Source organism: Musa acuminata, chromosome BXJ1-6 (assembly GCF_036884655.1).
Source record: "Musa acuminata AAA Group cultivar baxijiao chromosome BXJ1-6, Cavendish_Baxijiao_AAA, whole genome shotgun sequence".
Lineage (NCBI taxonomy): Eukaryota > Viridiplantae > Streptophyta > Magnoliopsida > Zingiberales > Musaceae > Musa > Musa acuminata.
In genome coordinates this window covers 11,610,001-11,634,614 of record NC_088332.1, presented here as the reverse complement: position 1 = coordinate 11,634,614, position 24,614 = coordinate 11,610,001, and the positions used below count along the sequence as shown (strand labels likewise).

The window sequence follows — 24,614 nt, the reverse complement described above, 5'->3', positions numbered from 1 at the left end:
TGTATTCAGAAAATGTTAATTGCTTGCTGCAGCAGAGCACAATGTGGCATGACTTGAAGCATATGATTTCAACTATGCTTCGTACAAAGTCACCTGCAGCCTCAAGACATGACAGAAAATGTTCCATATCACAATTTTCTTGATTCTTCTTCATACAAACAGCATGTTTTTGTCATCCTGAGAAGAGAATAATAAAGACGTCTAAATATTATGAAAAAAACAGATAATTTGAGTATTCCAGAAGGCATTATCTGCATTGTCCCTGTATCAACTCCATTGCAGACTCCTGAATCAGGCTAGACAAGATTTGCTTGCCGAGTTCTTCGGCAACTTGGTCGGCCTCTTCCGGGCAAATCCTATTGTCCCAGCCAATATCCCAAACAGAATTCACGGCTGGGTCCTTGCAGGTTAGCTCCCTCTCCAACCTGATGTAGAGACTGTCTTCAGAAGCAGCAACGCTGTCCAGCTTGCTGTAACTGCTCAGTTTTCTGATCCCGTCTATAATTTCCTCCACCAATTTATCGATGGAAAGGTATGTTATTCTACTCCATGATTTGGCTTGCATCAAGGGATGGCCCAGATGATGCTTCTGTTGGTGGTATTTCCGTGTCATTAGCTCCACCGAAATGTCCAGCAATAGCTTCGAGTCGCATTTTCCAACCTCATCTGCGCTTTCGCTCCGATGGTGTACGGGTTCTGTAGCATCAACATTGAAGAACTGTTTTGCACAGCCTACAAATGATCTGCTGCTGAGAAAAACTTTCTTGAGCTCATCGTCTGTGCCAGCTGCGGCTGCATCGACTTTATTGCAATCAGGAAGCTGAACAGCTTCCGTAAATCTGTAGTCTTTTCCGTCCTGGTTGTTCTTCGATGTTGCTTCACAAAATATATTATGATCCTTGTTCACATTATCTGCACTCGGACGAAGCACATAAATAACACTATGTAAGATTATCATTCCAATTTTGTGTGGTCTTGTGGAGATTTAAGCTCCACGTCAATGTGAAAATCATGGGCATGACAGAATAAATGGATTTATAATTAATTTCAGCCAACATAGTTGGGGAATGCCAACCTGGATCAAAGGGTTTGGTGTCCTGCCCTTCCTGCTTGAAGTCGTCATCACCATGAGAAGTGCCAGTTACTTCTGGAACATCATTCGTCTTATTAGATCTGATTGATTTGCCATTTTCTTTGCGTTTTTTGCCATCATCCTGCAGACACAATCTGATTTCAGAAGAGAAGATTTGCTACATAACCAGTATTTGGATAGTTCTACTGCTATGTTGAGATAAAATCTCAAATTTAACCTATACAACAAGACATTTTATTTTAATGTCTCAAGATGTCAAACGTAAGCATTCATCAAATGAAGTTCCTACATATGCTAGTGGAGACATACCACAGATTCGGCAATTGCAGACTTTCTAATCGGTTTTGCTCCAGACCTATCCCTATTCTTTGAACAATCAATGGGTGCTTTCGATATGGGTCTCAAAGGAGACTTCAAATCCTGATTTTGAGTTGCAGTTACATGTGCTGAAGCCTTAGTCCTTGCTACGGGTAGTTCTTTGTTAGGCTTTTCCTGCACTGCAGAAATCTTGGGATGAGATATTGTTATCCTTGTTGCCTTGACTCTCTTCTCTTCTTGTTTCTTCACATTTAATCTTGATGGTTTCTCCTCACCAGTGTTCTTTTTCTGAACCGTAACAGCCTTCTTGTGTTGTTGTTTGTGGAACAGAGAAGAGGGAGTCTCATAATAAGGTAATGGCTCAGTAACATCCTTCTCCATATGCTTCACTTCTTTTGCTTCCAATGTCTTTGCTAGCACATGTTTATGATACGAACTATTCTCCCGAACCAGTTTAACTGCTTGGATCCTGTCCTGCATCGAGGTATTATCCCTATCAAACCCCTTCTCGACATCACTCTCCTGGTAGCGCAAATGCAAAGACTTCATGATCACAATCGGTGGCAATTGTTCAACATTATGTAGATTTCTCCTGCATTGTTTGGGTTCTGTGGCACCAAAGAAAGGCATCTCGAGTCCATTTTCTTCAACTTGGCTTTGCTTCAAACGCCTTTCGAAATGCATCGTCTCAATGAGTTCATCTAGTTCGTGTTGTTTTTGGCATTTATCTTGTGCCAAAAATGGCATCTCCCTTGCTTTAGGCATCTCTACATCAAACCCAGGCCTCCGTGAGTTCACGCAGTTCTTCTTTTCCTCTTTTTTGCTAGGTTGAACAATTTCCGGACGGGCTTGTTCCAGACCCATGAGCTTGGCAATCAAGTTTGAAGATCTAGCCTTTCTTGGATTATCAGTGGAACAAATCGACGTAACTGGCACTGTGCTCTTCGCAAGGTGCTTATCCTCAAAATGATTGCTTGTACCATACCTCATCGATCTGCTCGAGGAGTTCTTCTCGTCATCAGAAGAGGACGACAGTATATTTGTCTTGTGAAGGCTTTCTTTTATGACTTGTTTCAGCTCTTCGACACAATCCCTTGAGAAGTCGTCAGCTGAGCGTCGCGATTCATGCAACCTGTTCTGGTAATTACTGACTGCAAATCTTTGAGATCCCAGTTCTCGTTCACAAATCTCTTCAACTTGCTTTTGCTTACTGTTGATTCTAGGCATCTTCCTTGATGCATCCTGGCACTTTTTGAGCATGTCCAGTGACTCCTGAAGACCTAAGGCACCTCTAAGAAGATCATCCGCGAAAAACTGTGATCTACTGTCGATGTTCGCGGAGTTCGACCACGAATCAATCACCTGTGCCAGTCTGTGAGCTTCTCTAGACACCTGCAAGAGCTGAAAGTCATTGCTGTTTCTGTAAGCCACGGCTTGTTCTTCTTCTCTACCCTTGGACGAAGTCGGATCTTGGCCGGAGTGACTTCTTCCAGATGTAAACTCCATTGCAGAACCAGTTTTGGGCTTCCCAATTGCCCTAGACTGGACTACTTCGTGGCCATCAGCCGAGGGTAATTGAAGAGGCTTGGTTAATGATCTACGAATAGCTGATTTTAGACTGTCCTGATGCATTGTCTATGAACAGAAACACAAGATCGACAGGGTCAGAGCTCCCCAGGCAAAATTTCTTGTTCTAGAAAGGGAAACTAGCATACCCTAGATCTCGCAGCTACTCCCAAATCTTTAAGCTGCTTGTCAAAAACATCTGATTTAGAACAAGAACAAGAGGAATCATAAGAACCTCACACCTACAAGATTCTGGGAGACAGATAATACCACAAAAATTGATCCACAACTGATGAATGAGAACAGATCTCAAGAACTGCTTACAAGAGAATTAAGGGAGGTACGTGGGGGGGGGGGAATGAATGTACCTCAAAGAAACTGAAGATTTAGCTCATGCTGCTGCCTCCCATTCCATGGGTGATCTGAGGAACCACCCCAGATCTGTGCCAGCTAGCTACATATGCTGTTCTTTCTTGGTGCCATGGACTTGGCTTTAAGTTTCTGATGTCGAGAGGTGCTGCTGCTTTTGACACTCTGCTTCATTTACTTTGGTTTAATATCTTCTGCTTCTGTCAGCTTTTGGGAAATAACAGCAGTCAAAGTGAGTACATGTGAAGGACATGGATGGGGTAAGGTTGACTGAGAATTTACGAAGCAAGCAAGCAAGACAAATCCATTTGGAAAGACCAAACACCCCATCAACAAAATAATTATAACATCAATAATTGAAAGTTGAAGGAGATTGGAGCACATCTGAGCAACACTGACAGGATATGCTCTCTTCTGCATCTGCATGTTGATCCACCTACTGCTGCTTGTCATGGCCACAACATGTGGAATAATCCTGTGTCATGGATGCTTTGACCATGGGTTAATCAAGAATCTCCTTGAGTTAGCAATGTCATTACTAGATCACATCACAGGAGAACAGATTTTGGATATCATTGGAGGCTTTGAACCTTTAGGTAGGTAGGTATGTTAGGGCATCTCTAGGATGGTGCTGCCATTGAGCTCTGCATCAATTCCAGCACCAAATATGAATCTTTCATATTGAGATCTGACTTCAAAGATCCTTAGAATTTAAACTCATTGATTTGATAGTATAAAATATTTATAGCAATATATGAATCGATATACTCGAAATATTTAGGATTTTGTTGGTCGGACCGATTGGTACCGAATCCAATATAGATTGCTGCTAGCAATCAATGATTAGGTTCATCTCCAAAGGACTGTTCCACCAAGTTATTGAGGTCACCTTGATCATGAGATTGGAGAAGGCCCTTTCAAGTAAAGCAAACATGTGAGTTGATGCCTAAACTTGATCACAAGCATCCCATGCCACACTACCTGACATCTCACATTTTGCATGTGAAACCATTCATGAGGAACCAAACTTCCCCTCTCTCCCTCTTTAGGTGTCTCACAAGGAAGGAACTTTGAGTTGTCAGAGAACAGTGAGAGAGCACATAACCTGTTCTACAATATGCCAAATCAAGATTCAACTTTCTTATCTGACCTCCTCCAAGATTGATCATGTCATAGCTTGTCACCACTGTGAGCTCAAGCATTACTCTTCAGCATCTCCCTCCAACATGCATCTGAACTGTTGACTTTGGTTGATACTAGCAACCAAACAAAATGATTACTGATAGCTCAGAAAACCTAAAGATTTATCCAATCAAGCCAAATATTATTGATGACCATAGCGATACTTCAACAACAATGGATGAGGATGAAAACAGACGAAGATCACAACCCAATCAATAAGACGAAACTAAAGAGATAGAAACTCGTCAAGATCACGACGGTATGATGAGACAGTCGTATAGATGTAAAAAGAAATATCATTTCTTAGAAAATAAAAGACGGATTTTTTTCTTATTTCTCCGAATTTGCCTAATATGTATATATATATATATATATATATATGTTAATATTGGACAAATAAATCACCATGCCACGATGGTATCAGTGCGGCTTCATCACGACCGTTCACTTGCTGGGTCGGACAGTAAGTCTGGATTGATCAAGATTACCCGGTACTTTCCTACCCGGTCCTCCGAGTACCCGCTGTCGGTCGCCGACTCGTGGCCGTGGGTCCCGCTGGGGCCCGGTTGGTTAGTCATTCAACAAGGAAGGTAGCCGAGTCGGTACACGTACAAACCAGAAGCCGGTGGACCGCCCATGACTTGACCGGCGATACCCGGTGGACGACCGTTGAGATTCAAAATCGCGGAAGCGGGTACGAGAGACTCCTCTAAATCGACGGAGGAGATCTTGTCCCGTGTTCCTCTCTCTGAATCTAGTCCCTCCGATCTCCCGGGGTTCGGTCGAAACCGCTCGCTTGTTAAGGAACGGAACAACCCGGAAGGATAACACCATTACGAGAACTGAAGAGAGGAAGCTGGTGGGGATCTGACGCAGGTGCGTCGTCGCTCCATCGAGTCGTCGGATTCTTACCGCTTCTGTTCCGTCGGAGAGGTGAGTATTTGGCTTCGGAGCGGCCGTTCTTGATCAGGTTTTCCGTGAGGTCGGTGAGGATTTTGATCGCTCCTCGATGGAGATTGCTGAATCTTAGTTTCCGTACGGAAGGAAATCGGGGATCGTGGAACGAGGAGGTGTGGGGTATGGCTTCATCGAGTCTTCGGCTTCGTATCGCTTCTGTTCCATCGGGGAGATGAATTCTTGGCTTTGTCTTATCCTTTGTGATCTCCGTGGTTTCGTTTCGGCGGGGTCGCTCTCGATTAGGGATACCGTTTGAGCTCGATCGCTGTGCGAATTTGGATGGCCTCTTGATGGAATCGGGGATTGATCTCTGCGGTTCCGTTTCGGAGCGGCCGTTCTTGATTAGGGTTTCGAGCTTATGGTTCAGTGCGGATCTTGATCGTTTCTTGATGGAGATTGAGGGGGAGGAAATGGGGGGTTTTGATAATTTTCAGTTGATTGGTTAGATGATTCGGGCTTTTGGTTGGGCGAGGACTGGGTGATCGATTGGTTCTCTTAATTTGATTTTTTTTATAGTTGAATTCACCCAATAGAGATCTTCATTGGCCAGGCAATTAAACATTTTTGATCTGATGTTTTTGGTCCAATTGCTTAAACATTTTTCCTTTCATCATCCAGCCAATGGATGAGATTGGTAATTTACACTATGATCTGAATAACCGTGTTCACTTTCTTTATTTTTTTTTAATTTTAGTAATAATCATAAATAAGAGAGATACTAATTGGAGCTGCGTATGTGATTTGAAGGAGGGGGATCATCATGCGCATTTCCCGGGCACCTGGCACTTCTCCGCCCTCCTTCAGGCAGGCATCTGACGAAGCGGACGCACCACCGCCCTTCGTTCCCTCCCATTTATTTCAACTTTGCATCCCCCTCCACCACTCCAAAACCGACACGTTTGGATCGGCCCTCGAAAGAAGGAAGCGGAAAGCCCCACCCCCCGTCCTCCCCTGCTACCAACCCATAACAAGAAGCCGGAGCTGAAGAAACCATCCGACCCCTCCCTATCGCTCACTCTCTCCTCCTCATCCACCCTGAGCACCATTTCCTAACGGTTAAGCTCTCACATTTCTCTTGCCGCTTGCATCTGTCCTCTTCACAGGAGACAAAGACGAAGAGGTGCACTTTCATCTGTTCCCCCCGTTCCCCGACCGTTCAAGCTCTTACCTTTGGCACCCCTTCGACGTCCAACCCTTCTACTTCGATCTCCGTTTGGTGTTTTACCATCGCTCTTTCCTTAATTTCGTTCTCCGCCCGTTGGAAGCCTAAGGTCGAAGTTTGGAGCGCTGGGTCGTGTGATGGTTCGGTTTCTCAAGCGGGGGCACAGCCTTAACAGGCCGGCGGAGCAAGGCAACGAGATTGGAGACGCCTCCGGGCGTCAGGCGCACAGCCTGGTCATGGAGATCGCAGGTGGGAATGATTCGGCAGCTCAGGGAAATATTAGCCAGGGAGGGAGACCCGGCCGCTCGCTTGAAGGGCAGCAGAAAATCCCCAAGTCTCGCCTGAGTAGGGAAGGTGGCTGCCGAGACGGGCCGCCTTCAGGTGTGATCGATATCATCATACCCAGATGAAGATATTCTTCGCCATCTCCAGAAAATATGAAATGAAATAATTTAGATTGCTGGTTTAATTGAGAGCTGTCAAGGAATCAATCAATCTTGAGATGATTATCCAAAGAACAATTTGAAATGTAGTCAAAATAGCTCGTAATTAGATTCTTGTGTTTCCTCTTTTAAGTTATTTCTTTCTGTTCTGATGTGTCTTCGGTGCAGATATGGACCTAATGAAGGAGAAGTTTTCAAAGCTGCTTTTGGGAGAAGATATGTCCGGTGGCGGAAAGGGAGTTTCATCAGCTCTTGCTCTGTCCAATGCCATCACCAATCTTGCCGGTATCTTCCACATCCCTGATTTCTCAATACTCATTGGATATTGCATTTCTAAACATAAAGCAAGCAATGAAATTTGTTTTACAGAGTTACCGTCCGATGAATCAGTACCGAATTCGTTCGTCGTAGTACTATTAATCTCTTTAGAAAGAATGTTAATCCATTGTTTGGTTCGACAAGGATTCTTGCTACTGCTCTAGTGATTTCGAGGGAATCTAGATCAGTTAAACAACATCTCAATGATTTCTAGCCCAATGAAGAATCTATCGACCCTTTCTGATTTCTTGTTTCTTGATATATGTAGCTTCTGTATTTAGCGAGCAGCGGCGTCTGGAACCCATGCCTGCTGAAAGGAAAGCGAGATGGAGGAAAGAAATTGATTGGCTTTTATCTGTCACTGATCATATTGTGGAATTTGTTCCTTCTCAACAGACATCAAAGGATGGATCCAACATGGAGGTGATACTAAAAAAAAGTTCGCTTTTAGTTTATTTTAGTTAGCTTATTTTTCTGAAATCTTTGCATTTATCTATGCTTCATGTGAACAAAATTTGTCTCAAATCTTCAGATAATTGAATTCTTATTTCTTTTCTAATGGTATAGATTATGATAACTAAGCAACGCAAAGACCTTCTCATGAACATCCCTGCACTGGGAAAGCTTGATGCAATGCTCATTGTAAGACTGCCGAGCCATTCGCTTGACTACATTTTGGTCCAAATTTCTAGACATTTTTTTGTGTTGGTATAATCCTTTCAGGGTTATCTTGACAACTTCAAAGACCAGAACGAGTTTTGGTACGTATCGAAAGATGCCGATGAGTCGGAGAAATCTAACGCAAAGAGAAATGAAGACAAATGGTGGCTTCCGATTGTGAAAGTCCCTTCGAATGGACTCTCTGAAGTTTCCAGAAAATGGCTGCAGTTTCAGAAAGAATCTATCAACCAAGTTCTCAAGGCAGCAATGGCAATAAATGCTCAGGTTCTAATGGAAATGGAAATCCCTGAGGCTTACATTGAATCCCTCCCAAAGGTAAAAGACTTGGTTTAAATCTCCTACAAGTTCAGTATATTTCAGGCTTACATTGAATCCCTACCAAAGGTAAGACTTGGTTTAAATCCCCTACAAGTTCATTATATTTCAGTTTGTATGCAGCACCTGTTCATGAATAGATTCTTCAGGTTTGCTAAATGATTTGCAAATTTATGATAGTTTTTTTTTTTTGGCTGTATTTGATGTTCATCAGCGTTTAAGATACGTAAAATGAAAGTTAATACAATTGTGGCTATATGAAAGTATCAAAGACAAATGACGACATACTAATGAACTTAAGTTCCTTACCTCAAATTTTTGTGCTTAATGTCTCAATCATTCAACACTGAACAGGAATATCACTGTTGTCACTTCAGTTATATGGCCTTCTGCATAACAGCACAGATTTGAAGATTGTTCATTGTTCTGTCACTTGACATTCCAATATATGAGATGATATTGAGTTGGGTGTTTCCAAATGCATTGCAGAATGGAAGAGCAAGCCTTGGGGATTCAATTTACCGGAGCATAACCGATGATGGCTTCGACCCTGAAGAATTCCTTGAATCGATGGACTTGTCAACGGAGCACAAGGTCCTCGACCTTAAAAACCGAATCGAGGCATCCATTATCATTTGGATACGAAAGATGCACAACAAGGACACAAAATCATCCTGGGGCTCAGCAGTCAGCATGGAGAAGAGGGAGCAGTTTGAAGAGAGAGCTGAGACCATCTTACACCTTCTCAAGCTGCGGTTCCCAGGCATTCCGCAATCAGCTCTTGACACAAGCAAAATCCAATACAGCAAAGTAAGTAACCAAAATTATAACAAGTCCATCATTTTCCACTTAGTAAACAACTTACATAATCTAGAAAATATCTTTGTTCTTTCTGAAGGATGTTGGACAATCTATTTTGGAAAGCTACTCAAGGATTTTAGAGAGCTTGGCTTTCACCGTGATGTCACAGATCGAAGATGTACTTTATGCTGATTCTCTCACTCAAGATCCATCCCTCAAAGATTCAAGTAGAAGGCAATTATTGACAGACTCCGACCTAGGAGCAGTGAAGAAACTGAACCCCGAAGAAGAGATGGAGAAGTTGAAGGAGGCACCTAGTTCAATGACACTATCAGATTTCATGGGTTGGCATTTCGATCCAGAGTCTGAGACAGAAATGAAGAATCCAGGGAGCTTAGAAGAAGACACGTTCAGCTCACAAGACATGAAGAAGATGAAGAAGCCTCCTGATGTTGTTACGACAAAGAAATTTTCATATATCGAAAAACTCGAGAACTTACGATGCTTGAGAAGCCCAACGGCTCGTCATTAAAGACCCTCACCAAGTACAAGAGAGGATACCGACATTGGTAGCAACGGAGGCAACTTGGAATCAAGTGTAAATAGTTCAAAAGCATTCTAGATCCTTGATAGCTCCAACTGGTGAGTTGATCTTTCAACCCTTTTTTGTAGATGGTAACAGCAACTCTCATGTTCCATACTCAGCTTATCTCAATTACATGAAATGCTCAGTAGTCCGCTTCCAACATCATCAACTTGTTCTAAAGGGGAATTGTAGAATGATGAAAAACAATGAAGATGAGAAATACTTTGTGATGTGTTTTGAATCACTTCATCACATGTCCCAATTATTCACGTTCAGCTAAATCGTATACACCTGATGTTTTCATCATTTTGAATCCACACATGATGGAAAAGGATTCAATAATACAAACCAAATAATGGCTTCAACTGTTCCAACGATAGTGACAATGAAAACAATGCTAGCATCACATCACAAAATGAACCTTCCCCCTCGCACTTTTTTTAATGCCATGCCTATAGTGCATCAACAATCTGCCAAGAAAATTCATCGTAAGTATGAAATGGCAAGGGCCCGTCGTGTCTGGAGACTTACTCTGAGAACCTAATAGAAAAACCTTTCTCTGTAGTAGACACATTTATGTTGCCAATTTCATCAGGGTCAGAATCTGAATCCATGTCCCTGTAATCAGCCCATGCCTCTGGAGAGCTCTCATTGTGCTCTTCTTTATTAGAAGGGATTTTCAACTCACTCGGAGGCACGGGCAGAGGTTCTTCAGCAAAGTAGCGATCGTGGAGCAGCTCAGCTGCAGTAGCCCGAGAAGCAGGATCGTAGCACAGCAGCCTCTTCACAAGACCAACTTCAGCAGCACATCTGTTGGGAAGGCATGCTTCCAGGCCAGTAGGATTTTCAACCTTGCTGAAGGAGATCTTGTTATAATCAGGCAAGTTTGAGCAACCCGGCCAGGTTTCTTCGGTTAAATTGCCCAAGACAGTGATGATCCTACCCAGTTGATCCAAATCTGATGTCCCTGGAAATAGAGGATCTAAACTGACAAGTTCTGCAAAAATGCAGCCTAGCGACCAGAGGTCAATCTCTTTTCCATAACTCATCGATCCATAGAGTAGTTCAGGTGCTCGAAACCACCTTGTCCCAACACATGAAGTCAGAGCACCAGATTCATCTACTTCATCTTCCTGTGCCTCGTAAGAATAATAAGAGCCCTTGAAGGGATCAACCTCAATGTCACCCGTACTACAGGTGGCCAGGCAAGACGTGTCACCATCTTGCAAACTCATCTCCTTATCACTATCATATGTCGTATTCTTTGCCTTCAGACCATACAACTCCTTCAGATAGTCATCTTCGTTGACCTGCCGGAGGCCTTGTGCATTCTGTTGATCGGATCTATGCTCTTGAACATCCTGGACACCAGATTCATCTGGCAATGACGTATTCCCCTCATGTTGAACTGTAGGCAGTCGTTGAACCCATGTCTCATTCTCTGAAAATTGTTCATGTGGACTACTGTCAATCGATATCAATCTATTCTCCTGAAGCATCCTCGACTGCAAAGGATAAACAGATTCAACAATCTCTGATAGAAAAAACAGTTTGTCAATTTAATGATTAATGACGACTGTAGATCGTGAATATAAAAATATCCACAAGCGAAAAGCAAAGGAGGAGTTCATCTAATACGTGCCTCCATCTAACTAACCACAGTTCATCCCCACTATATTCACAAGCAAAAAACAATGTTATCACCTACTAGAATGCAATCGAAAGGTTTCTTTTATAAAAATTGTAGGTCTGTCATAATTCGTGAAAAAAGAAGGATTTTAACCCTCAATATAATCCTTTCCTGAAGATAAAATCACTTATGATGCCTTTGTTACAATTTGAATATCTCATAATACAAATAGTATATTTGTTATTCATATAAACATAAGAAGTGCCCCTTGTTGTTATGTTAGCTAAGAACCTATCATATGTTAACCAAGTCACAAAGACTATGAGCACATCTTTGTTCTTCGCTCATATCATCTTCATGGCCATGGTTTGCCCTCGGTTGACCTGATCGATCTGACCTAATCTTAGTCTGGAATACTGTAGTACTATTCTGAAAAATGAAGCAAGAAGATGAAAGCTTTATGGAGATCTATCGAACAGATACCTGGCCGAAATCTGCCAGCTTGAGAACCCCATCGGCCGCGATCAACAAGTTTGACGGCTTGAGGTCGCGATGCACCACCGAGCTCCTGTGGCATGCCTCGACCCCCCTCAAAATCTGGACCATCCACTGCTTCACCTCGCCGATGGCGATCCCCCCGCTCCTCTTCGCCTCCCGGATGACGGCGGCTAGGTCAGCGGGGAGGAACTCCAGCACAAGCACGGCGTCCTCGTCCTCGTGCCAGAAGTACTCGATGAGCTCGACCACGTTGGGGGAGCCGCGGAGGGCCTGCAGGGCCTCGATCTCGCGGAAGGAGCTCCGGTAGTCGTGTATCTCCTTGAGGGCGACGATGAGGCCGTCGGAGCGGCGACGGCCGCGGTAGACGTCCGCGTAGGCGCCGGAGCCGATCCGACCGAGGATCTCGTACCGCTGGGCGATCTCGCCGCGGCCGTAGATGCTCCAGCTCCGGGACGAAGTCCGCACCGGCATCGGCAGCGGAGGGGAAGAATCCATGACGATCGAGATCGAGGGTTGCAGCCAACGAGGGTTTCTGGTCGAGGACGGCGCGGAGGTCACCCGAAGTGGATGCGATCGGTAAAAAGAAGTACGACCTTCGTACTTTTCATAAATAATAATAAGCAAATTATTTTTCTGAACTCAGATGGAACCGACATCGAGCTTAAATCGAGCGTGTTGATCGAGAGAATTGATTCGGTCGAACCAATTCACTCAGATCCGTGAAACCGGACTCCATGTGTCGATCGGCTCCGTGATCCTCCGCGTGTAAAGGCCGTCGGCGGTGAGTCTCCCCCCTTCCGGTCTCTCCTACCGTCTCTCTGCCATTCTCCCTCTTTCTCCTCCTTCGCTGTTCTTCCCTTCCCCCACCCGCCCCCCGAGTCTCCCCGACAACCCCCCTCCCTCGTCCTTTGGGCCTCTCCTCCTGCGTCGCCCCCGGTTGATCCTGACTACAAGTCAAAAGGGTGGCAGTTCGCGTCATCGACAAAGATCAACAAACCCCGATTTCTAATCAGATTTGGTCTCCAGTTCTAGTTTAATACGGACTCCGCGGGAGGGCGTTTCTGTCTTTGGCTGTTCCCTATTTACCTCTCGATTCTTCTGCTCGACTCGAATCAGCGACTCTGCCCCTCGTCCTCCTCCACCGGGCCAACGAACACGCCCTTGCCTCGCCGCCTCATCGTGGCCCACTCTCCCTCCATTGCAGTCTTCGACTTCGCAGTGCCATCATCTTGTATACCCTTCGCTGTGCCCTGGACGGTACTCTTACGAGGCGTTCCCTCTCAGCTCTGCGCCTTGCAGCCCCCTTTGCGGCTCCAGATTCTTGAGCCTTGTACACCCGACATCCGACCCCGCGCCCGCCCTTCACGGTCTCTGATTGTTGGAAGAAGGTAAGGCTGTAAGCCTCTTTCCTAGTTAATCCTTTCCTATCATGTACTCTTCCGTTCACTTTGCGGAGTATAGACCAGGATTCTAGCAAGATTTTTTACAATCTTTTTAAAAACGAAATCAAGACAAAATTATGAATCGATCGATATCTTTTTTGGGCGACAACAGAAGAGAATGAAGGGTGGATTGCTTTTCCGTGGGTGGAAGACACTGACCTCGAGAGGTTTTTTCTCTTTGAATGATAAATCTCTTCGTGTCTGCGTCATTGGCAGCGGCCCTGCTGGTTTTTACACTGCTGAGAAGGTGCCTACAGTTCCTTTTCTTCATTTGCTTTGTAATTTAAACTGTAAAAAAATCCTGCTATCCAGTTATTGTAGCTTGATGAAAAGATTTTTTTTTACTTTAAATGATATGGAAATTGTTGTCTAATCTTGGCAAAACATTGGATTCTTTCTGGAATTTCACCCGTTTCTCACCTTTTTGTTTTGTTAAGAGCTCGTTGAGAATATGAAGCAATTTTACATTCATTTAAAATTTCTCATTAGTAGACATTTCTACATAGATGAGGTTCTTGATTCATTTGAATCTTTGCAGTTTTTGGGTGTATGATGATTATCATTATTGTGATTTTTAATATTGCAGATGTTGAAGGCACATGAAAGAGCAGAAGTTGATATTCTTGACCGGTTGCCAACACCGTTTGGATTAGTTCGCTCGGGAGTGGCACCAGATCATCCTGAAACAAAGGCATGCCTTAGTTCACACGACTAATATCTATTTGAATCTTGAGTTATCGTTATCTTGACAAAGGCATCAACTAAAATTGAGGTTTCATTCCCAGTGAAACGATCTGTTTTATTCATATACATCAGATAAGTGTTTAAGTTCATCTTTGTGCAGTTCACATCTTAAGTATCTAACTTAAATGAACTCATTACTACTGCATGTAAGTGGTATAGTTGGTTTGGCAGCCTGCCCCTGGACGACAGCCATTTTTTGGTGTCTAATAGTGAATGAGATAGACCATGCTATCATCATCATCCTATGGCAGGACATGAAATCTGTATCTCACAGACAAGCCTATGTTTCACCGAGCCTCAATCCAAGACCGTGGCCAGATGTTTCACCTTTTGTGCAGATCAGAACTTACAAGTCTCGTGACATTTAGTTAAAAAAAAGGGTATTGTTGTAGAGCATTTATTCATCCTTAGGTTTTCGGTAATGGATTTGCTAGTGTGAAGTAGGGAGATTCATAAAAGCATTCTTGGTGGGGCTGCTACTTGGTTGGGTTGGGTCTAGTTGGAGGTTAACCCAGGCCAAACCTTGGATTTGTGGTGCTTGCCCATAGCTTGACCCAACCTGTCCTAGAGTGCAGGCAACTTAGCCTGGGTCCAGCTTTGAGGTCAGGTTGGGTTCAGTCAGGTTATTGCAGGCAGGGTCAGCCATTAACATCTATGCCTTGTCTACACACATCACTAACCCTTAAAGTAATTGTACCTGAGGATGCTCTCATACCTTTTATTTGTGTTGGACATGGATTAAAATGTGTTGTGTAGCAAGAATGAGTTCAAAATGACATAAACCAACCATATGGAGGCTTCCAGGTAGACAAAGTACTGAAATCTGCCTGCTGAACCGATTTGGCTTTCTTATCATTTTATTCAATAATATGATTTAAATCAAATAATCTAATCTACATGATTTCTTATAACTGAAAATACGCAGAAGGACGTGCACAGCTCTTAACCAGCCTTTTCATCTTGTTAAAACTCTTTTCTGAATACATTCGGTAGATCAATTCAAATAATTTAATAAGCTTTTTATATTCAAGTCGCTACCTGCTCTAGTCATCTACAGATGTCATCTTGTGTTGTTTATGATATTTCTTTTTGAACTTAGTTCGCTAGAAACTTGGTCACAGATTGTTGTTAACCAGTTCTCTCGGGTTGCTTCAAATGAGAGGTGCTCATTCTTCGGGAATGTATCACTAGGATCTGATGTTTCTTTGTCTGAACTCCGTGATATGTATGATGTGGTAAGTTTTAAAAGTGACAATTGGCAGTAGTAGATTATTTGCTGCCCTCATGTTTCATCCATTTCAGCCTTTAGTTAAAACTTTGTACATTCCACGATCAGGTTGTTGTTGCTTATGGTGCTGAAAGTGACAGATCTCTTGGTGTCCCAGGGGAAGTAAGTTGTTTTAAGTTACACAATCTTTTGGTTGAGTTCCTTCTTATAATCTAGAAACTAAAAAAAAGTCATGTTTTTATGTTTTCATGTTACTCAATTATCATTTGGTTTTAATAGATATGCAACATGATGCAGACTCTTGATGCATTTGGAAACTATTAGTAGATGTTTCATAGAAGAATGGAACACCCAGATGATCAAAATTGCCTGACAACGTTGCATTAAATACTCATTGACAACCAACTGGGACAATGATATAGTAGGTGTTTACATGTTAAATTAAACTAAGGTGTTTACTCAATCTCCTTGTTGCAACACAAATTCTAATTGACGAAGAGGCATATACTTATACATAGCAAAATAAAATGACCGTTCCAGTTCAAGTTTTGGGAGATACATATGTTATTCTCATTTTCGTCCTTTTCTGCTCTAGAATTTGAAAGAGATATACTCGGCAAGAGAGTTTGTGTGGTGGTACAATGGACATCCTGACTGCCGTTACATGGCACCTGATTTGAAGTGTACTGATACAGCTGTAGTACTTGGCCAGGTACCTTGGTGAAATTTATTTGCAAGTTGCTGTAGCATATCAAAAATATTTGTTTAGAAGTTGAAGATGGAATAATTGAACAAAACTATTAATTCTGTAGATGTTTTGCTTGACTACATACTAGCGCATTATTTTCATGTAGAGCATGAAATTAAATACTGGTATTACAGGGTTTTGACAATCTGTTGTGTGAAGCTCACTGATAAATGCTGGCATTTTAAACAATTTTTAATATTTTTTTCAGCTGTGTATCAAGGTGTACCATACATCCCATCTGATACATACTAATCTTTAAGATTCTTGTATGGTTACTAAGCATCTTTCATTTGAATCTCTTTCTTTCCATGGATACAATACCTTCCCCAATCTACAAGAGAGTGGTGTTCCTTTTTTCCTATTCCAAACAATTTGAAGTATGTGGGAGTACACATACTATTGGCATTATATTTGCAAGATGATTAGGGATTTTACTTATTTCAAATTGGTGAGGCTGGTTGTTTTGCTGCATTTGGCAAGCTGGGATGGGGTAGGCAAATTTTGAGCCAGAAATAAGTGATGCCATCTCTACCCTGGTCTCAATCATTTTTTTTATAATCATATCTTGCCCCTGTCTTATTCCCTAATCAAAGTTGTTGAAACCTGACCTGACCGAGTCAAATCAAGTTGGTGCACTGTGGTTCAGGTTTGAAATTGTGATCCTTACTCTTGCTTCCCTTTTAATACTCCGATCCTGGCTTTTAGTCCTAAGTCTATTTTTTTCCAACCTCATCATAGTATCTTCCCTCTTTCACTTGTCATGCTGCTTTAGTTATTTCCATTTCCTGTGGCTTCTGTGAAGCACATTTTAGATACTCTGCCTGCTTTAAACTATTAGACTATCTGACCTTCTTTAATTTTACTTTTTTTGCTTGACTTTTCTTTTCATTGTCAGCGGTTATGTCAATAATGAGCCATGTTGCACCTGTAGCTGTAATTTTTAAATTGGTTTCTTAAGCATCTGTTCTGTGAGTATATACTCAAGAGAAGATTGACATGCGTATACTAAGCAATGAAGTTTGACAATCTCTTGACATGCTGAGAATATTAGTTATTTGTCAATTTTAAGTGAAGGTAATTGAACTTGTTTTTGCATTTGAAAACTAATTTTGAAATTAGTTTGCATTTCATCATGGATGACTCTATGATAATAGCAATTCCATTAATTTTCAAATGATGATGCTTTCAGGGTAATGTGGCTCTTGATGTTGCACGTATTCTTTTGCGACCTATGAGCGAGTTGCAGACAACAGATATTGCTGAACATGCTTTAGTTTCTCTTCAGGAAAGCACCATAAGGTTTTTGCTTGGCCAAACAAGTTAATTAGTGCCCACAGTAATGTTTACCTTGCAGTTTTGACACAATTTTGATTCATATTATCCCTTACTGCTAAAGAAAGGTTTACTTGGTTGGAAGACGAGGCCCAGCACAGGCAGCTTGCACAGCAAAGGAACTGCGTGAAATTCTTGGTATGATTTGTTTTGCAGGACAGATATGCATGATGATAACTTGACCACAGCACATATCACTGTGTATTTCATCATTAAAAAAATGGGAACTGCATACTTATTTACTTGTAAAACCAAATTTGCATTAGTCGTCAAAGGCTTATGTTCCTTTATACATGCAATTTCCAACCGTGCAAGTATGACTATGAAAGAATTCAATTTTCGAAGCCCAAATTGTAAATACTGACCCAATACTGATTTCGACAACTTGTTAGATGGGTACAATATTGGTAAACTGGTGGTATACTGATCTATACTGCTGAGTTATAATGAAAAAAGAATAGCGACCGATATTGAGCTACATTGTCTGGTATGATCCTTGGTCAGTATGTGTATCGATATCATTGAATATTGATATCTAAAATCATGCTCCAAGCAACAAAGAGTTTGCTGGATAACTATGGGATTTCACTTCTGTAGGGATATGTTTTAGCAATGGCTACTTATTATGCTTCTAGTGATTGTTTTTGCGTATCCTTTTCATATGAAATTTAATTATTTTGATGGCTGCAAGAAGAATTCTTTAACATTACCATCTATGTAGATATAAAAATATTAATAAAAAATGAAAATGATCAAGATTCAGTATCTCAAGCTGTTTAGAGAAAAGCTGTGACAGGTTAAAAGTGATTGAGAATAGGGGTTTAACAACAATATCTGAGACACATGCACAAGCTATTTTATTCCTGTTCATATGTATAGCTGTCACTTACCACAGCCTAGTCTGGCTAATTTCTTATGGAAGTTATGATTTAAGACTGTTGAGTCCTTCATATTGGCCTTTATGGTATTGTATTTTCTCTCTATTTTGGAATGACTTGTGCAGGCATGAAAAATCTGCAAGTTCACATTCGGGAAGCTGATCTAGTTATATCTCCTGCTGATGAAGTATGCATCAACTGCAGTACAATCACTAAAACTATATTTTGTTTGTTTGAGATTCACTTGCTTTTACATGTCCTGTCATTTGACAATGATTTCCCACTTTGAAGTATTACATCATTACATTGAAATAAATATTACTTGCTAATTTGCACTCCAGATCTAAAGTAGTTTGATTATTCTACTTGCATTTGAAGTAAAGTTATATTATTTACTAGATGACTTGTCAACTCAGTTTTGTTTGATTTGCAAGTTCACAATGCACTATCTTTAAGGGCATTCCCCTTCAGTAACTGCTGGCTTTGGAATTTGTTTTACTATCAATTTTCATAATATCTACATATATTTATAGCGTTTTTTTAGGTTTACTTACTGCTTATGCTTCAAAAATATAATATAAAAGAACTTGAGGCTTTTTCTCTCTTTTTCTAATTACAGGAAGAACTAAAGGCTAGTAGAATACAGAGACGAGTCTACGATTTGCTATGTAAATCAGCTACTTCCCATCAGGGACATGATTTTGCTGGCCAGCGAGAACTTCATTTTATATTCTTCAGGAAACCCGACAAATTCTTGCCTTCAGAGGATCAGTCCAGAGTTGGAGGTGTACGACTTGAAAAGACTTGTCTGAAAGGTTAGATCTGGAGAGCAACATGCTCTTTAAAAGGGCAGGGCCACTGTGCTTAATTCTTCCAATTTACTCTTACATGCAAGATTTCATGATCTGTTTAAATATAAAATTGCTTCAGCCACATGTCTTTCTGTGTAACCTATGACATGACATTTGTCATTTGCACAGCAAATGGTCTTTCTGGAAAACAGGTCGCGATTGGAACTGGACAGTTTGAAGACCTCAATTGTGGGTATGTACTCCAATTTCCTCTGGTATGCTGCCATTTGGATTTGGAGATCGTGAATTTTACAGTTCAATGAGACCATGAGAGCTTGTGTTCCTCTGCATCAGCTTCACCATCTAATTTGAACTCTACATGTTTTAGTTTGGTATTGAAGAGCATTGGTTACAAATCTGTGCCGGTTGATGGATTGCCTTTTGATAAATACAGAGGTTGGTTCTCAAGGCCCTTTGGCAGCATTACTTCTGGTGGATTTTACAAGTTTCATTAGTACAACTAAAAGCTAAAACCTGAAGGGTTAGCTATATGCAATAATATGCAGAATTAAAATTTCAACTATTTTTAGTTTGTCCAAATGATGTAGTTTTTGTAATTTTTCATTTTATTTTAAGTTAGTTTATAGTAGACTTCTTTCCTTACACATCACTTGGGTTTTTTCCAACAATGGCCATCAGCAGGTGTAGTACCCAATGTGAGAGGCAGAGTGCTCAGCAGCGACCAGCCCGAGAATGTTAACATAGAGCAAGGATTATATGTTGTTGGGTGGTTGAAAAGAGGGCCGACAGGAATAGTTGCAACAAACCTCTATTGTGCTGAAGAAACTGTAAGTTGACGTCTTCCTTGGATAACTCGTAGACTGTGTTTAACATGGAATATATGTCACAAAATTAACATCAAGACGGAAACAACCATTTTGCACATACAACTGCATAGAACATTGTTTTGTACTGTAAAAAGTAAGATCAGTTATATATACATGAGCAAGCTTGCCTCCAGACTTCATCTATCCAAGTGGTTTAAAGCTTACGGCAAGATCATAGCAAGTCTTTTAAGGCTTAGGGAGCGCGAATCTTCACCACCTTGATAAAGAAAATTTTGATCAGGTCGTTAGTGTCTTCGTCAAGGTGATTGATTTTGGTGTTTAACATTTGCAGGTTGCAAGCATTTTGGAAGACATCGATAACGGTTTGATTGCGTCACCATCCGGATCACCTAAACCAGGCAGGCAAGGGCTCCTCCAAGCTCTGGAAGATAAGAATGTCAGGTTTGTGCCATTCGGTGGATGGGAGAAGATAGACTCCAAGGAAAAGTTGGAAGGTCAACTGAGAAACAAGCCAAGAGAAAAGCTAACAACATGGGACGAGCTCCTCAAAGCTGCACTTGGATGATGAACAGAAAGTGTAGCTTTTCCTACATTATTTTTTCTGGGCTATTTCTGTTGCTCAAAATAAGTTTCAATTTCGAGGAGTTCAAAGTTAATGAATTCATTCAATAACAAATTAAGAAATTTGTAGGCCACAGAACAACATGTTTCAATGTTCTTTGAAATTCCAAGATGGATTGTCAAAGGTGAAATGGAGAACTTTGTTTGGTTCAGCTCAAGCTTTATTATTCTGCACAAGATACTAAAATCATCGAAAAGCTTCCTTCCCAATTTCCATTGTCGAAAAATAAAAAAGGAAATGAAGACTCAAAGAAGCACAGATGCCAATCAAAGCCCCATGTTGTGAACAATGAAGCAGCCTCCACTCATGTAAATTGTCAACCGACGACGACTTTCTCAGCCCCTTAAATTGACTTTCAAGTCAACGCAAAAAGACTTTTTATATCCAATGGATCTACCGCCAGATCCTGGAATCCCGCTTCACGCGTTCAGAAAATTACAGTATATCTATCTCTAAATACTATTTATTTCGAACTATTTATCCTTACTATATATATATATATATATACACACACCTCTTATTAATATTGATACTAATCTAAACGAACTTAAAGATAGATATAAAATTAATTTAAATTTAAAGGGATATATTTGACGAGCATTAAATTTGTCTACTCGTAGTCAGCATAATACGGCTGTCGGTTGTAATATAATGGGCAGCCAACTGGCTTTCTTCTTCGTGTTCTGTGCAAGATTGCCATGGCTCTCATCACCTTCCCTACCTTCGTTTCCTCTGCCTATTACCTGCATATTCCACTCTTCCTCATCATCCTCCTCCTCGCACTCTTCTCCTCTTCTTCAGCAGCTGAGATTTCCTATGACGACCATTGCAGCTCCGTCGTCCCTCAATCCATGGCCACCAGCCTCCGTTTTGGTTCCGCCATCTTCATATCAAACGGCTACTTCTCTGGTGGTGGAGACCTCTTCCGGTCGGACTCCGGCTTCAATGGCTCTTCCTCCTTCCAGTTCCACTCCACTTACCTCCACAAGACGCGATCCCCCGGCACCTACCAAGTCGCCGGGACCTTATCCTTCCATGACTCCATCCAAACTTACCTCACCTTCAACGCTTTCGGCTTCTGGTCCGAATCAACCGGCAAGCTTTGCATGGTCGGCGATGGTGGTTTCCGCCAACCTGAACCCCAACACCTCGGTGAGCCTCTCTATCTCTCTGCAGTTCTAAAGCTCGATTTCCCCAAAACATCCAACATCACTTCCTCCCTGGTGAGCGGCAGTCTGCAGAGCTGGGATCCCGCCGGCAGTCCCAACCACTTCGATCCCATTTGGCTTTCAGCTTACGCTCAGAACGGGTACGACTATACCATGATCCCTCAAGCCAACAGTTCATGTTCCCCTCGCAGATTCGAGGAGGAATCGTTGGGCTTCGAGCCTGCTTCGACTTGTTATTTCCTCCATTCACACATGCATGGTCGAACATATAGATTAGGTGGGAGTCTTGGATTCTCCTCGAGATATATGGCCTTCAACATGATCTGTCAACAGGACGGGATGTTGCATCTGTCCATCGGATTCTCCAATGTCAGCAGCAGATACGAGAACATAGCGTCCGAGATTTCCTTGGTCGGAGAAGGCTACTGGGATCGCAGTAGGAATCAGCTCTGCCTTTTAGCTTGCCGCATCCTTAAGGGGCGGAATTCAAAGGCCAATTACTCTGTTGGTGATTGCACGATTGGATTGAGCTTGTGGGTTCCAGCGGTCATGACGCTGCAGAGTCGGAGCAACGTCGTGGGCAGGATTTGGAGCAACAAGAACACGAACGACGTCGGCTATTTCAGCACGATCTCGTTCCAGAGTCTGGGAAGTCATATGAACACGATTCCTGGGCCAATCAAGTATAAGTACACTTCAATAGATTCTGTCCGGAGCTCATGCAGAGCGAGCGGTGGAGCTACGCGGGGCAAGAGAAGATATCCGAATGGAAGATCTCCTGGTGACATGGAATTCTCGATCTCTTTGAAGGATGATGGCGGCAGGCGAGGGTGGGGGCAGGCGAGGGTGTTGTCGATCGGAGACACATATTATGGCGACGGTGACACTGCCATGGCGCCGGCAGAAAGCTCGGCATCTGCAGCTGATCTGGTAGAGATGGACGACGAGCACCACAGCACGATCAGGAACGTAAGCTATGCGATAAGCTACAAATTCAACTCTGTTCCTTCCGATGAATTCTTAGAGATCGCTGCAGAAGGGATCTACGATGCTGCGAGTGGAACCCTCTGTATGCGAGGATGTCGATTCCTAGATTCCATCGACTGCGAGATCCTGATTAAGATCCAGCTGAGACCTCTCGATCCCAAGGCCGGGGAGCACATCAGCGGCACCATAAGCAGCACGAGGAACAAGCGGGACTCCCTCTTCTTCCACCCGATTGACGTCTCATCCGATCACATGTACGAGTCGGAGGCAGTCGATTCGATGTGGAGGATGGATGTCGAGATCGCCATGGCTTTGGTCTCCCTCACCTTGTCATGCATCTGCATCCGGTCTCAGATCCTCCACTCCAAGAAGCACCCGGACGCCCTTCCCTCCATGTCGATCGCCATGCTGGTTCTCCTGGTGCTCGGCTACATGATCCCCTCCGTGCTGAACTTTGAAGCCCTGTTCGTGACCCGTAAGAGGCAGAACGTGCTCCTGCGGAGCGGGGGATGGATCGAGGTTAACGAGACCATCGTCAGGGTCATGTCCACGGTGGCGTTCTTCCTGTCCTTCAGCTTGCTTCAGGTGGCATGGTCTCTGAGATCACCAGAGGAGAGCAAACGGCAGAGGGCAGCACTCATGGTGTGTTTGCCTCTGTACTTTGCCGGGGGGCTTCTCATCTGGCTACTCCAGCTGCAGGGCTGGGAAGAACTGATCTCATACGCCGGGTTGGTGGTTGATGGCTTCTTGCTCCCTCAGATCATCCTCAACATCTGCAGGAACTCGAGAGGCAACACCCTAACTGCCTTCTTCTACCTCGGAATCACAATCATTCGAGCAATGCCGCATCTATACGATTTGTATCGAGCTCATCGGTACGTACCTCATGTCAGTTCGTCGTACATCTACGCCAGTGACGATGGAAATTACTATTCATCAATGTGGGATCTAATCGCTCCTTGTCAAGGATTTGTGTTTGCTGTGATCATATACGTGCAGCAGCGGTAGGGTGGTGGCTGTGTGCTTCCCATGAGGTCCCTAATAAGCTGGCCGTCAAAGGCTCATATGTAATTTCAGTATATGAAGTGTGTGCAATTAGGGTTTTAGATTAAACCAAATAGACAGAATACTCTCTTCCGAAAGGGAGAACTTCTTAGCCCTATTCTTATGTATGCTGTGTGATCTTTCCTTCAATGCCATCTTTTCCGAAAGGGAGAGCACTATGATTACTGGAGCAAGTCAAATGCAGACTCTATTCATCTCTCAAGACCTTTGGGATGTGGTTGATGATTCATATGAAGAAAGAAGAGAGAAAGAGCACGTAAGAAGAGGTGCAAAAGAAGAAAGAAGGAAAGATCAAATTGGATCGGACCAGATAAAACCGAACAGAATCCAGTAAAAAGATATAGTGTCACATTATTTTGGTCACCGATGCAGGCATCTCTTCTTCTCGATGGGAGCAAAAGATATGCTTTCTTGTGCTTAATTTACTTCGATAAGTGCATGCATCGTCTTGCATTTATTAGCTTCCTCTCGTTCCCATCAACATCGAAAGCGTCAACAAATTGGAGACACAAGGAAGAATTCCGCCTTCACGGTGTGTCGCGGTGAGAGCTTTCCTTGTTGCACGGCGGCGTTAGCTGCCAATTAATTACCTCCTCCTACTGCCGGTCAGCTTTCTTGCTCCGCCGTATGGTACACTCGAGGTCATCAAAGTGGCCTGTCGGAAACTGGTTCTCGTCCATCTGTAGTAAAAACGGCTCCCATGAAGCCATAGGTGCTGATGGACGCGATGAACTCGAGAATGAGGTTGTACTCCCTCCACACCCAGTCCAGAATCATGATCGGCAGGCGGCCTTTTTTCCGTCGTCCACATCTCCGCGGTGGTCATCGTGCCTTGGAGTTT

The 24,614-nt window shown here is 42.8% G+C and overlaps 5 protein-coding genes across 9 annotated transcripts; 3 read left to right on the top strand and 2 right to left on the bottom strand.

Moving 5' to 3' along the window:
• Positions 1–109: 109 nt before the first annotated feature.
• LOC135676272 (uncharacterized) lies at positions 110–3,509 on the bottom strand. Of its 2 annotated transcripts, none has more exons than XM_065187246.1 (5): positions 3,346–3,509; positions 3,127–3,159; positions 1,403–3,046; positions 1,076–1,214; positions 110–912 (listed from the first exon to the last, which is right to left on the bottom strand). In XM_065187246.1, the coding sequence occupies exons 3-5, from the start codon at positions 3,041–3,043 to the stop codon at positions 248–250; spliced, it is 2,445 nt and encodes an 814-aa protein (XP_065043318.1). In that variant the 5' UTR covers positions 3,044–3,046; positions 3,127–3,159; positions 3,346–3,509; the 3' UTR covers positions 110–247. The 2 variants fall into 2 exon arrangements, with proteins under 2 accessions (XP_065043318.1, XP_065043317.1); XM_065187245.1 differs by having other exon boundaries at positions 3,127–3,176; positions 3,346–3,508.
• Positions 3,510–6,232: 2,723 nt separating this feature from the next.
• LOC135676269 (rho guanine nucleotide exchange factor 8-like) lies at positions 6,233–9,855 on the top strand. The gene is made up of 7 exons (XM_065187238.1): positions 6,233–7,028; positions 7,259–7,375; positions 7,677–7,831; positions 7,976–8,050; positions 8,132–8,404; positions 8,894–9,214; positions 9,303–9,855. The coding sequence occupies exons 1-7, from the start codon at positions 6,785–6,787 to the stop codon at positions 9,735–9,737; spliced, it is 1,620 nt and encodes a 539-aa protein (XP_065043310.1). The 5' UTR covers positions 6,233–6,784; the 3' UTR covers positions 9,738–9,855.
• Positions 9,856–10,004: 149 nt separating this feature from the next.
• Positions 10,005–12,592, bottom strand: LOC135676270 (cyclin-dependent kinase F-1-like). The gene is made up of 2 exons (XM_065187239.1): positions 11,905–12,592; positions 10,005–11,296 (listed from the first exon to the last, which is right to left on the bottom strand). Exons 1-2 carry the CDS (start codon positions 12,412–12,414, stop codon positions 10,319–10,321), a joined length of 1,488 nt encoding a protein of 495 aa, XP_065043311.1. The 5' UTR covers positions 12,415–12,592; the 3' UTR covers positions 10,005–10,318.
• Positions 12,593–12,743: 151 nt separating this feature from the next.
• Positions 12,744–20,709, top strand: LOC135676271 (NADPH:adrenodoxin oxidoreductase, mitochondrial-like). Of its 4 annotated transcripts, none has more exons than XM_065187243.1 (14): positions 12,744–13,307; positions 13,474–13,608; positions 13,948–14,052; positions 15,242–15,340; positions 15,442–15,495; positions 15,929–16,045; positions 17,271–17,380; positions 17,478–17,551; positions 18,417–18,478; positions 18,911–19,106; positions 19,272–19,335; positions 19,471–19,538; positions 19,782–19,930; positions 20,262–20,709. In XM_065187243.1, exons 2-14 carry the CDS (start codon positions 13,480–13,482, stop codon positions 20,493–20,495), a joined length of 1,461 nt encoding a protein of 486 aa, XP_065043315.1. In that variant the 5' UTR covers positions 12,744–13,307; positions 13,474–13,479; the 3' UTR covers positions 20,496–20,709. The 4 variants fall into 4 exon arrangements, with proteins under 4 accessions (XP_065043315.1, XP_065043314.1, XP_065043313.1 ...); XM_065187242.1 differs by having other exon boundaries at positions 15,227–15,340; positions 19,785–19,930; XM_065187241.1 differs by having other exon boundaries at positions 15,227–15,340.
• A 513-nt stretch (positions 20,710–21,222) lies between these two features.
• On the top strand, positions 21,223–23,963 carry LOC103988397 (uncharacterized). Its single transcript, XM_009406931.3, has one exon. The coding sequence runs from the start codon at positions 21,251–21,253 to the stop codon at positions 23,714–23,716; it is 2,466 nt and encodes an 821-aa protein (XP_009405206.2). The 5' UTR covers positions 21,223–21,250; the 3' UTR covers positions 23,717–23,963.
• Positions 23,964–24,614: the final 651 nt, after the last annotated feature.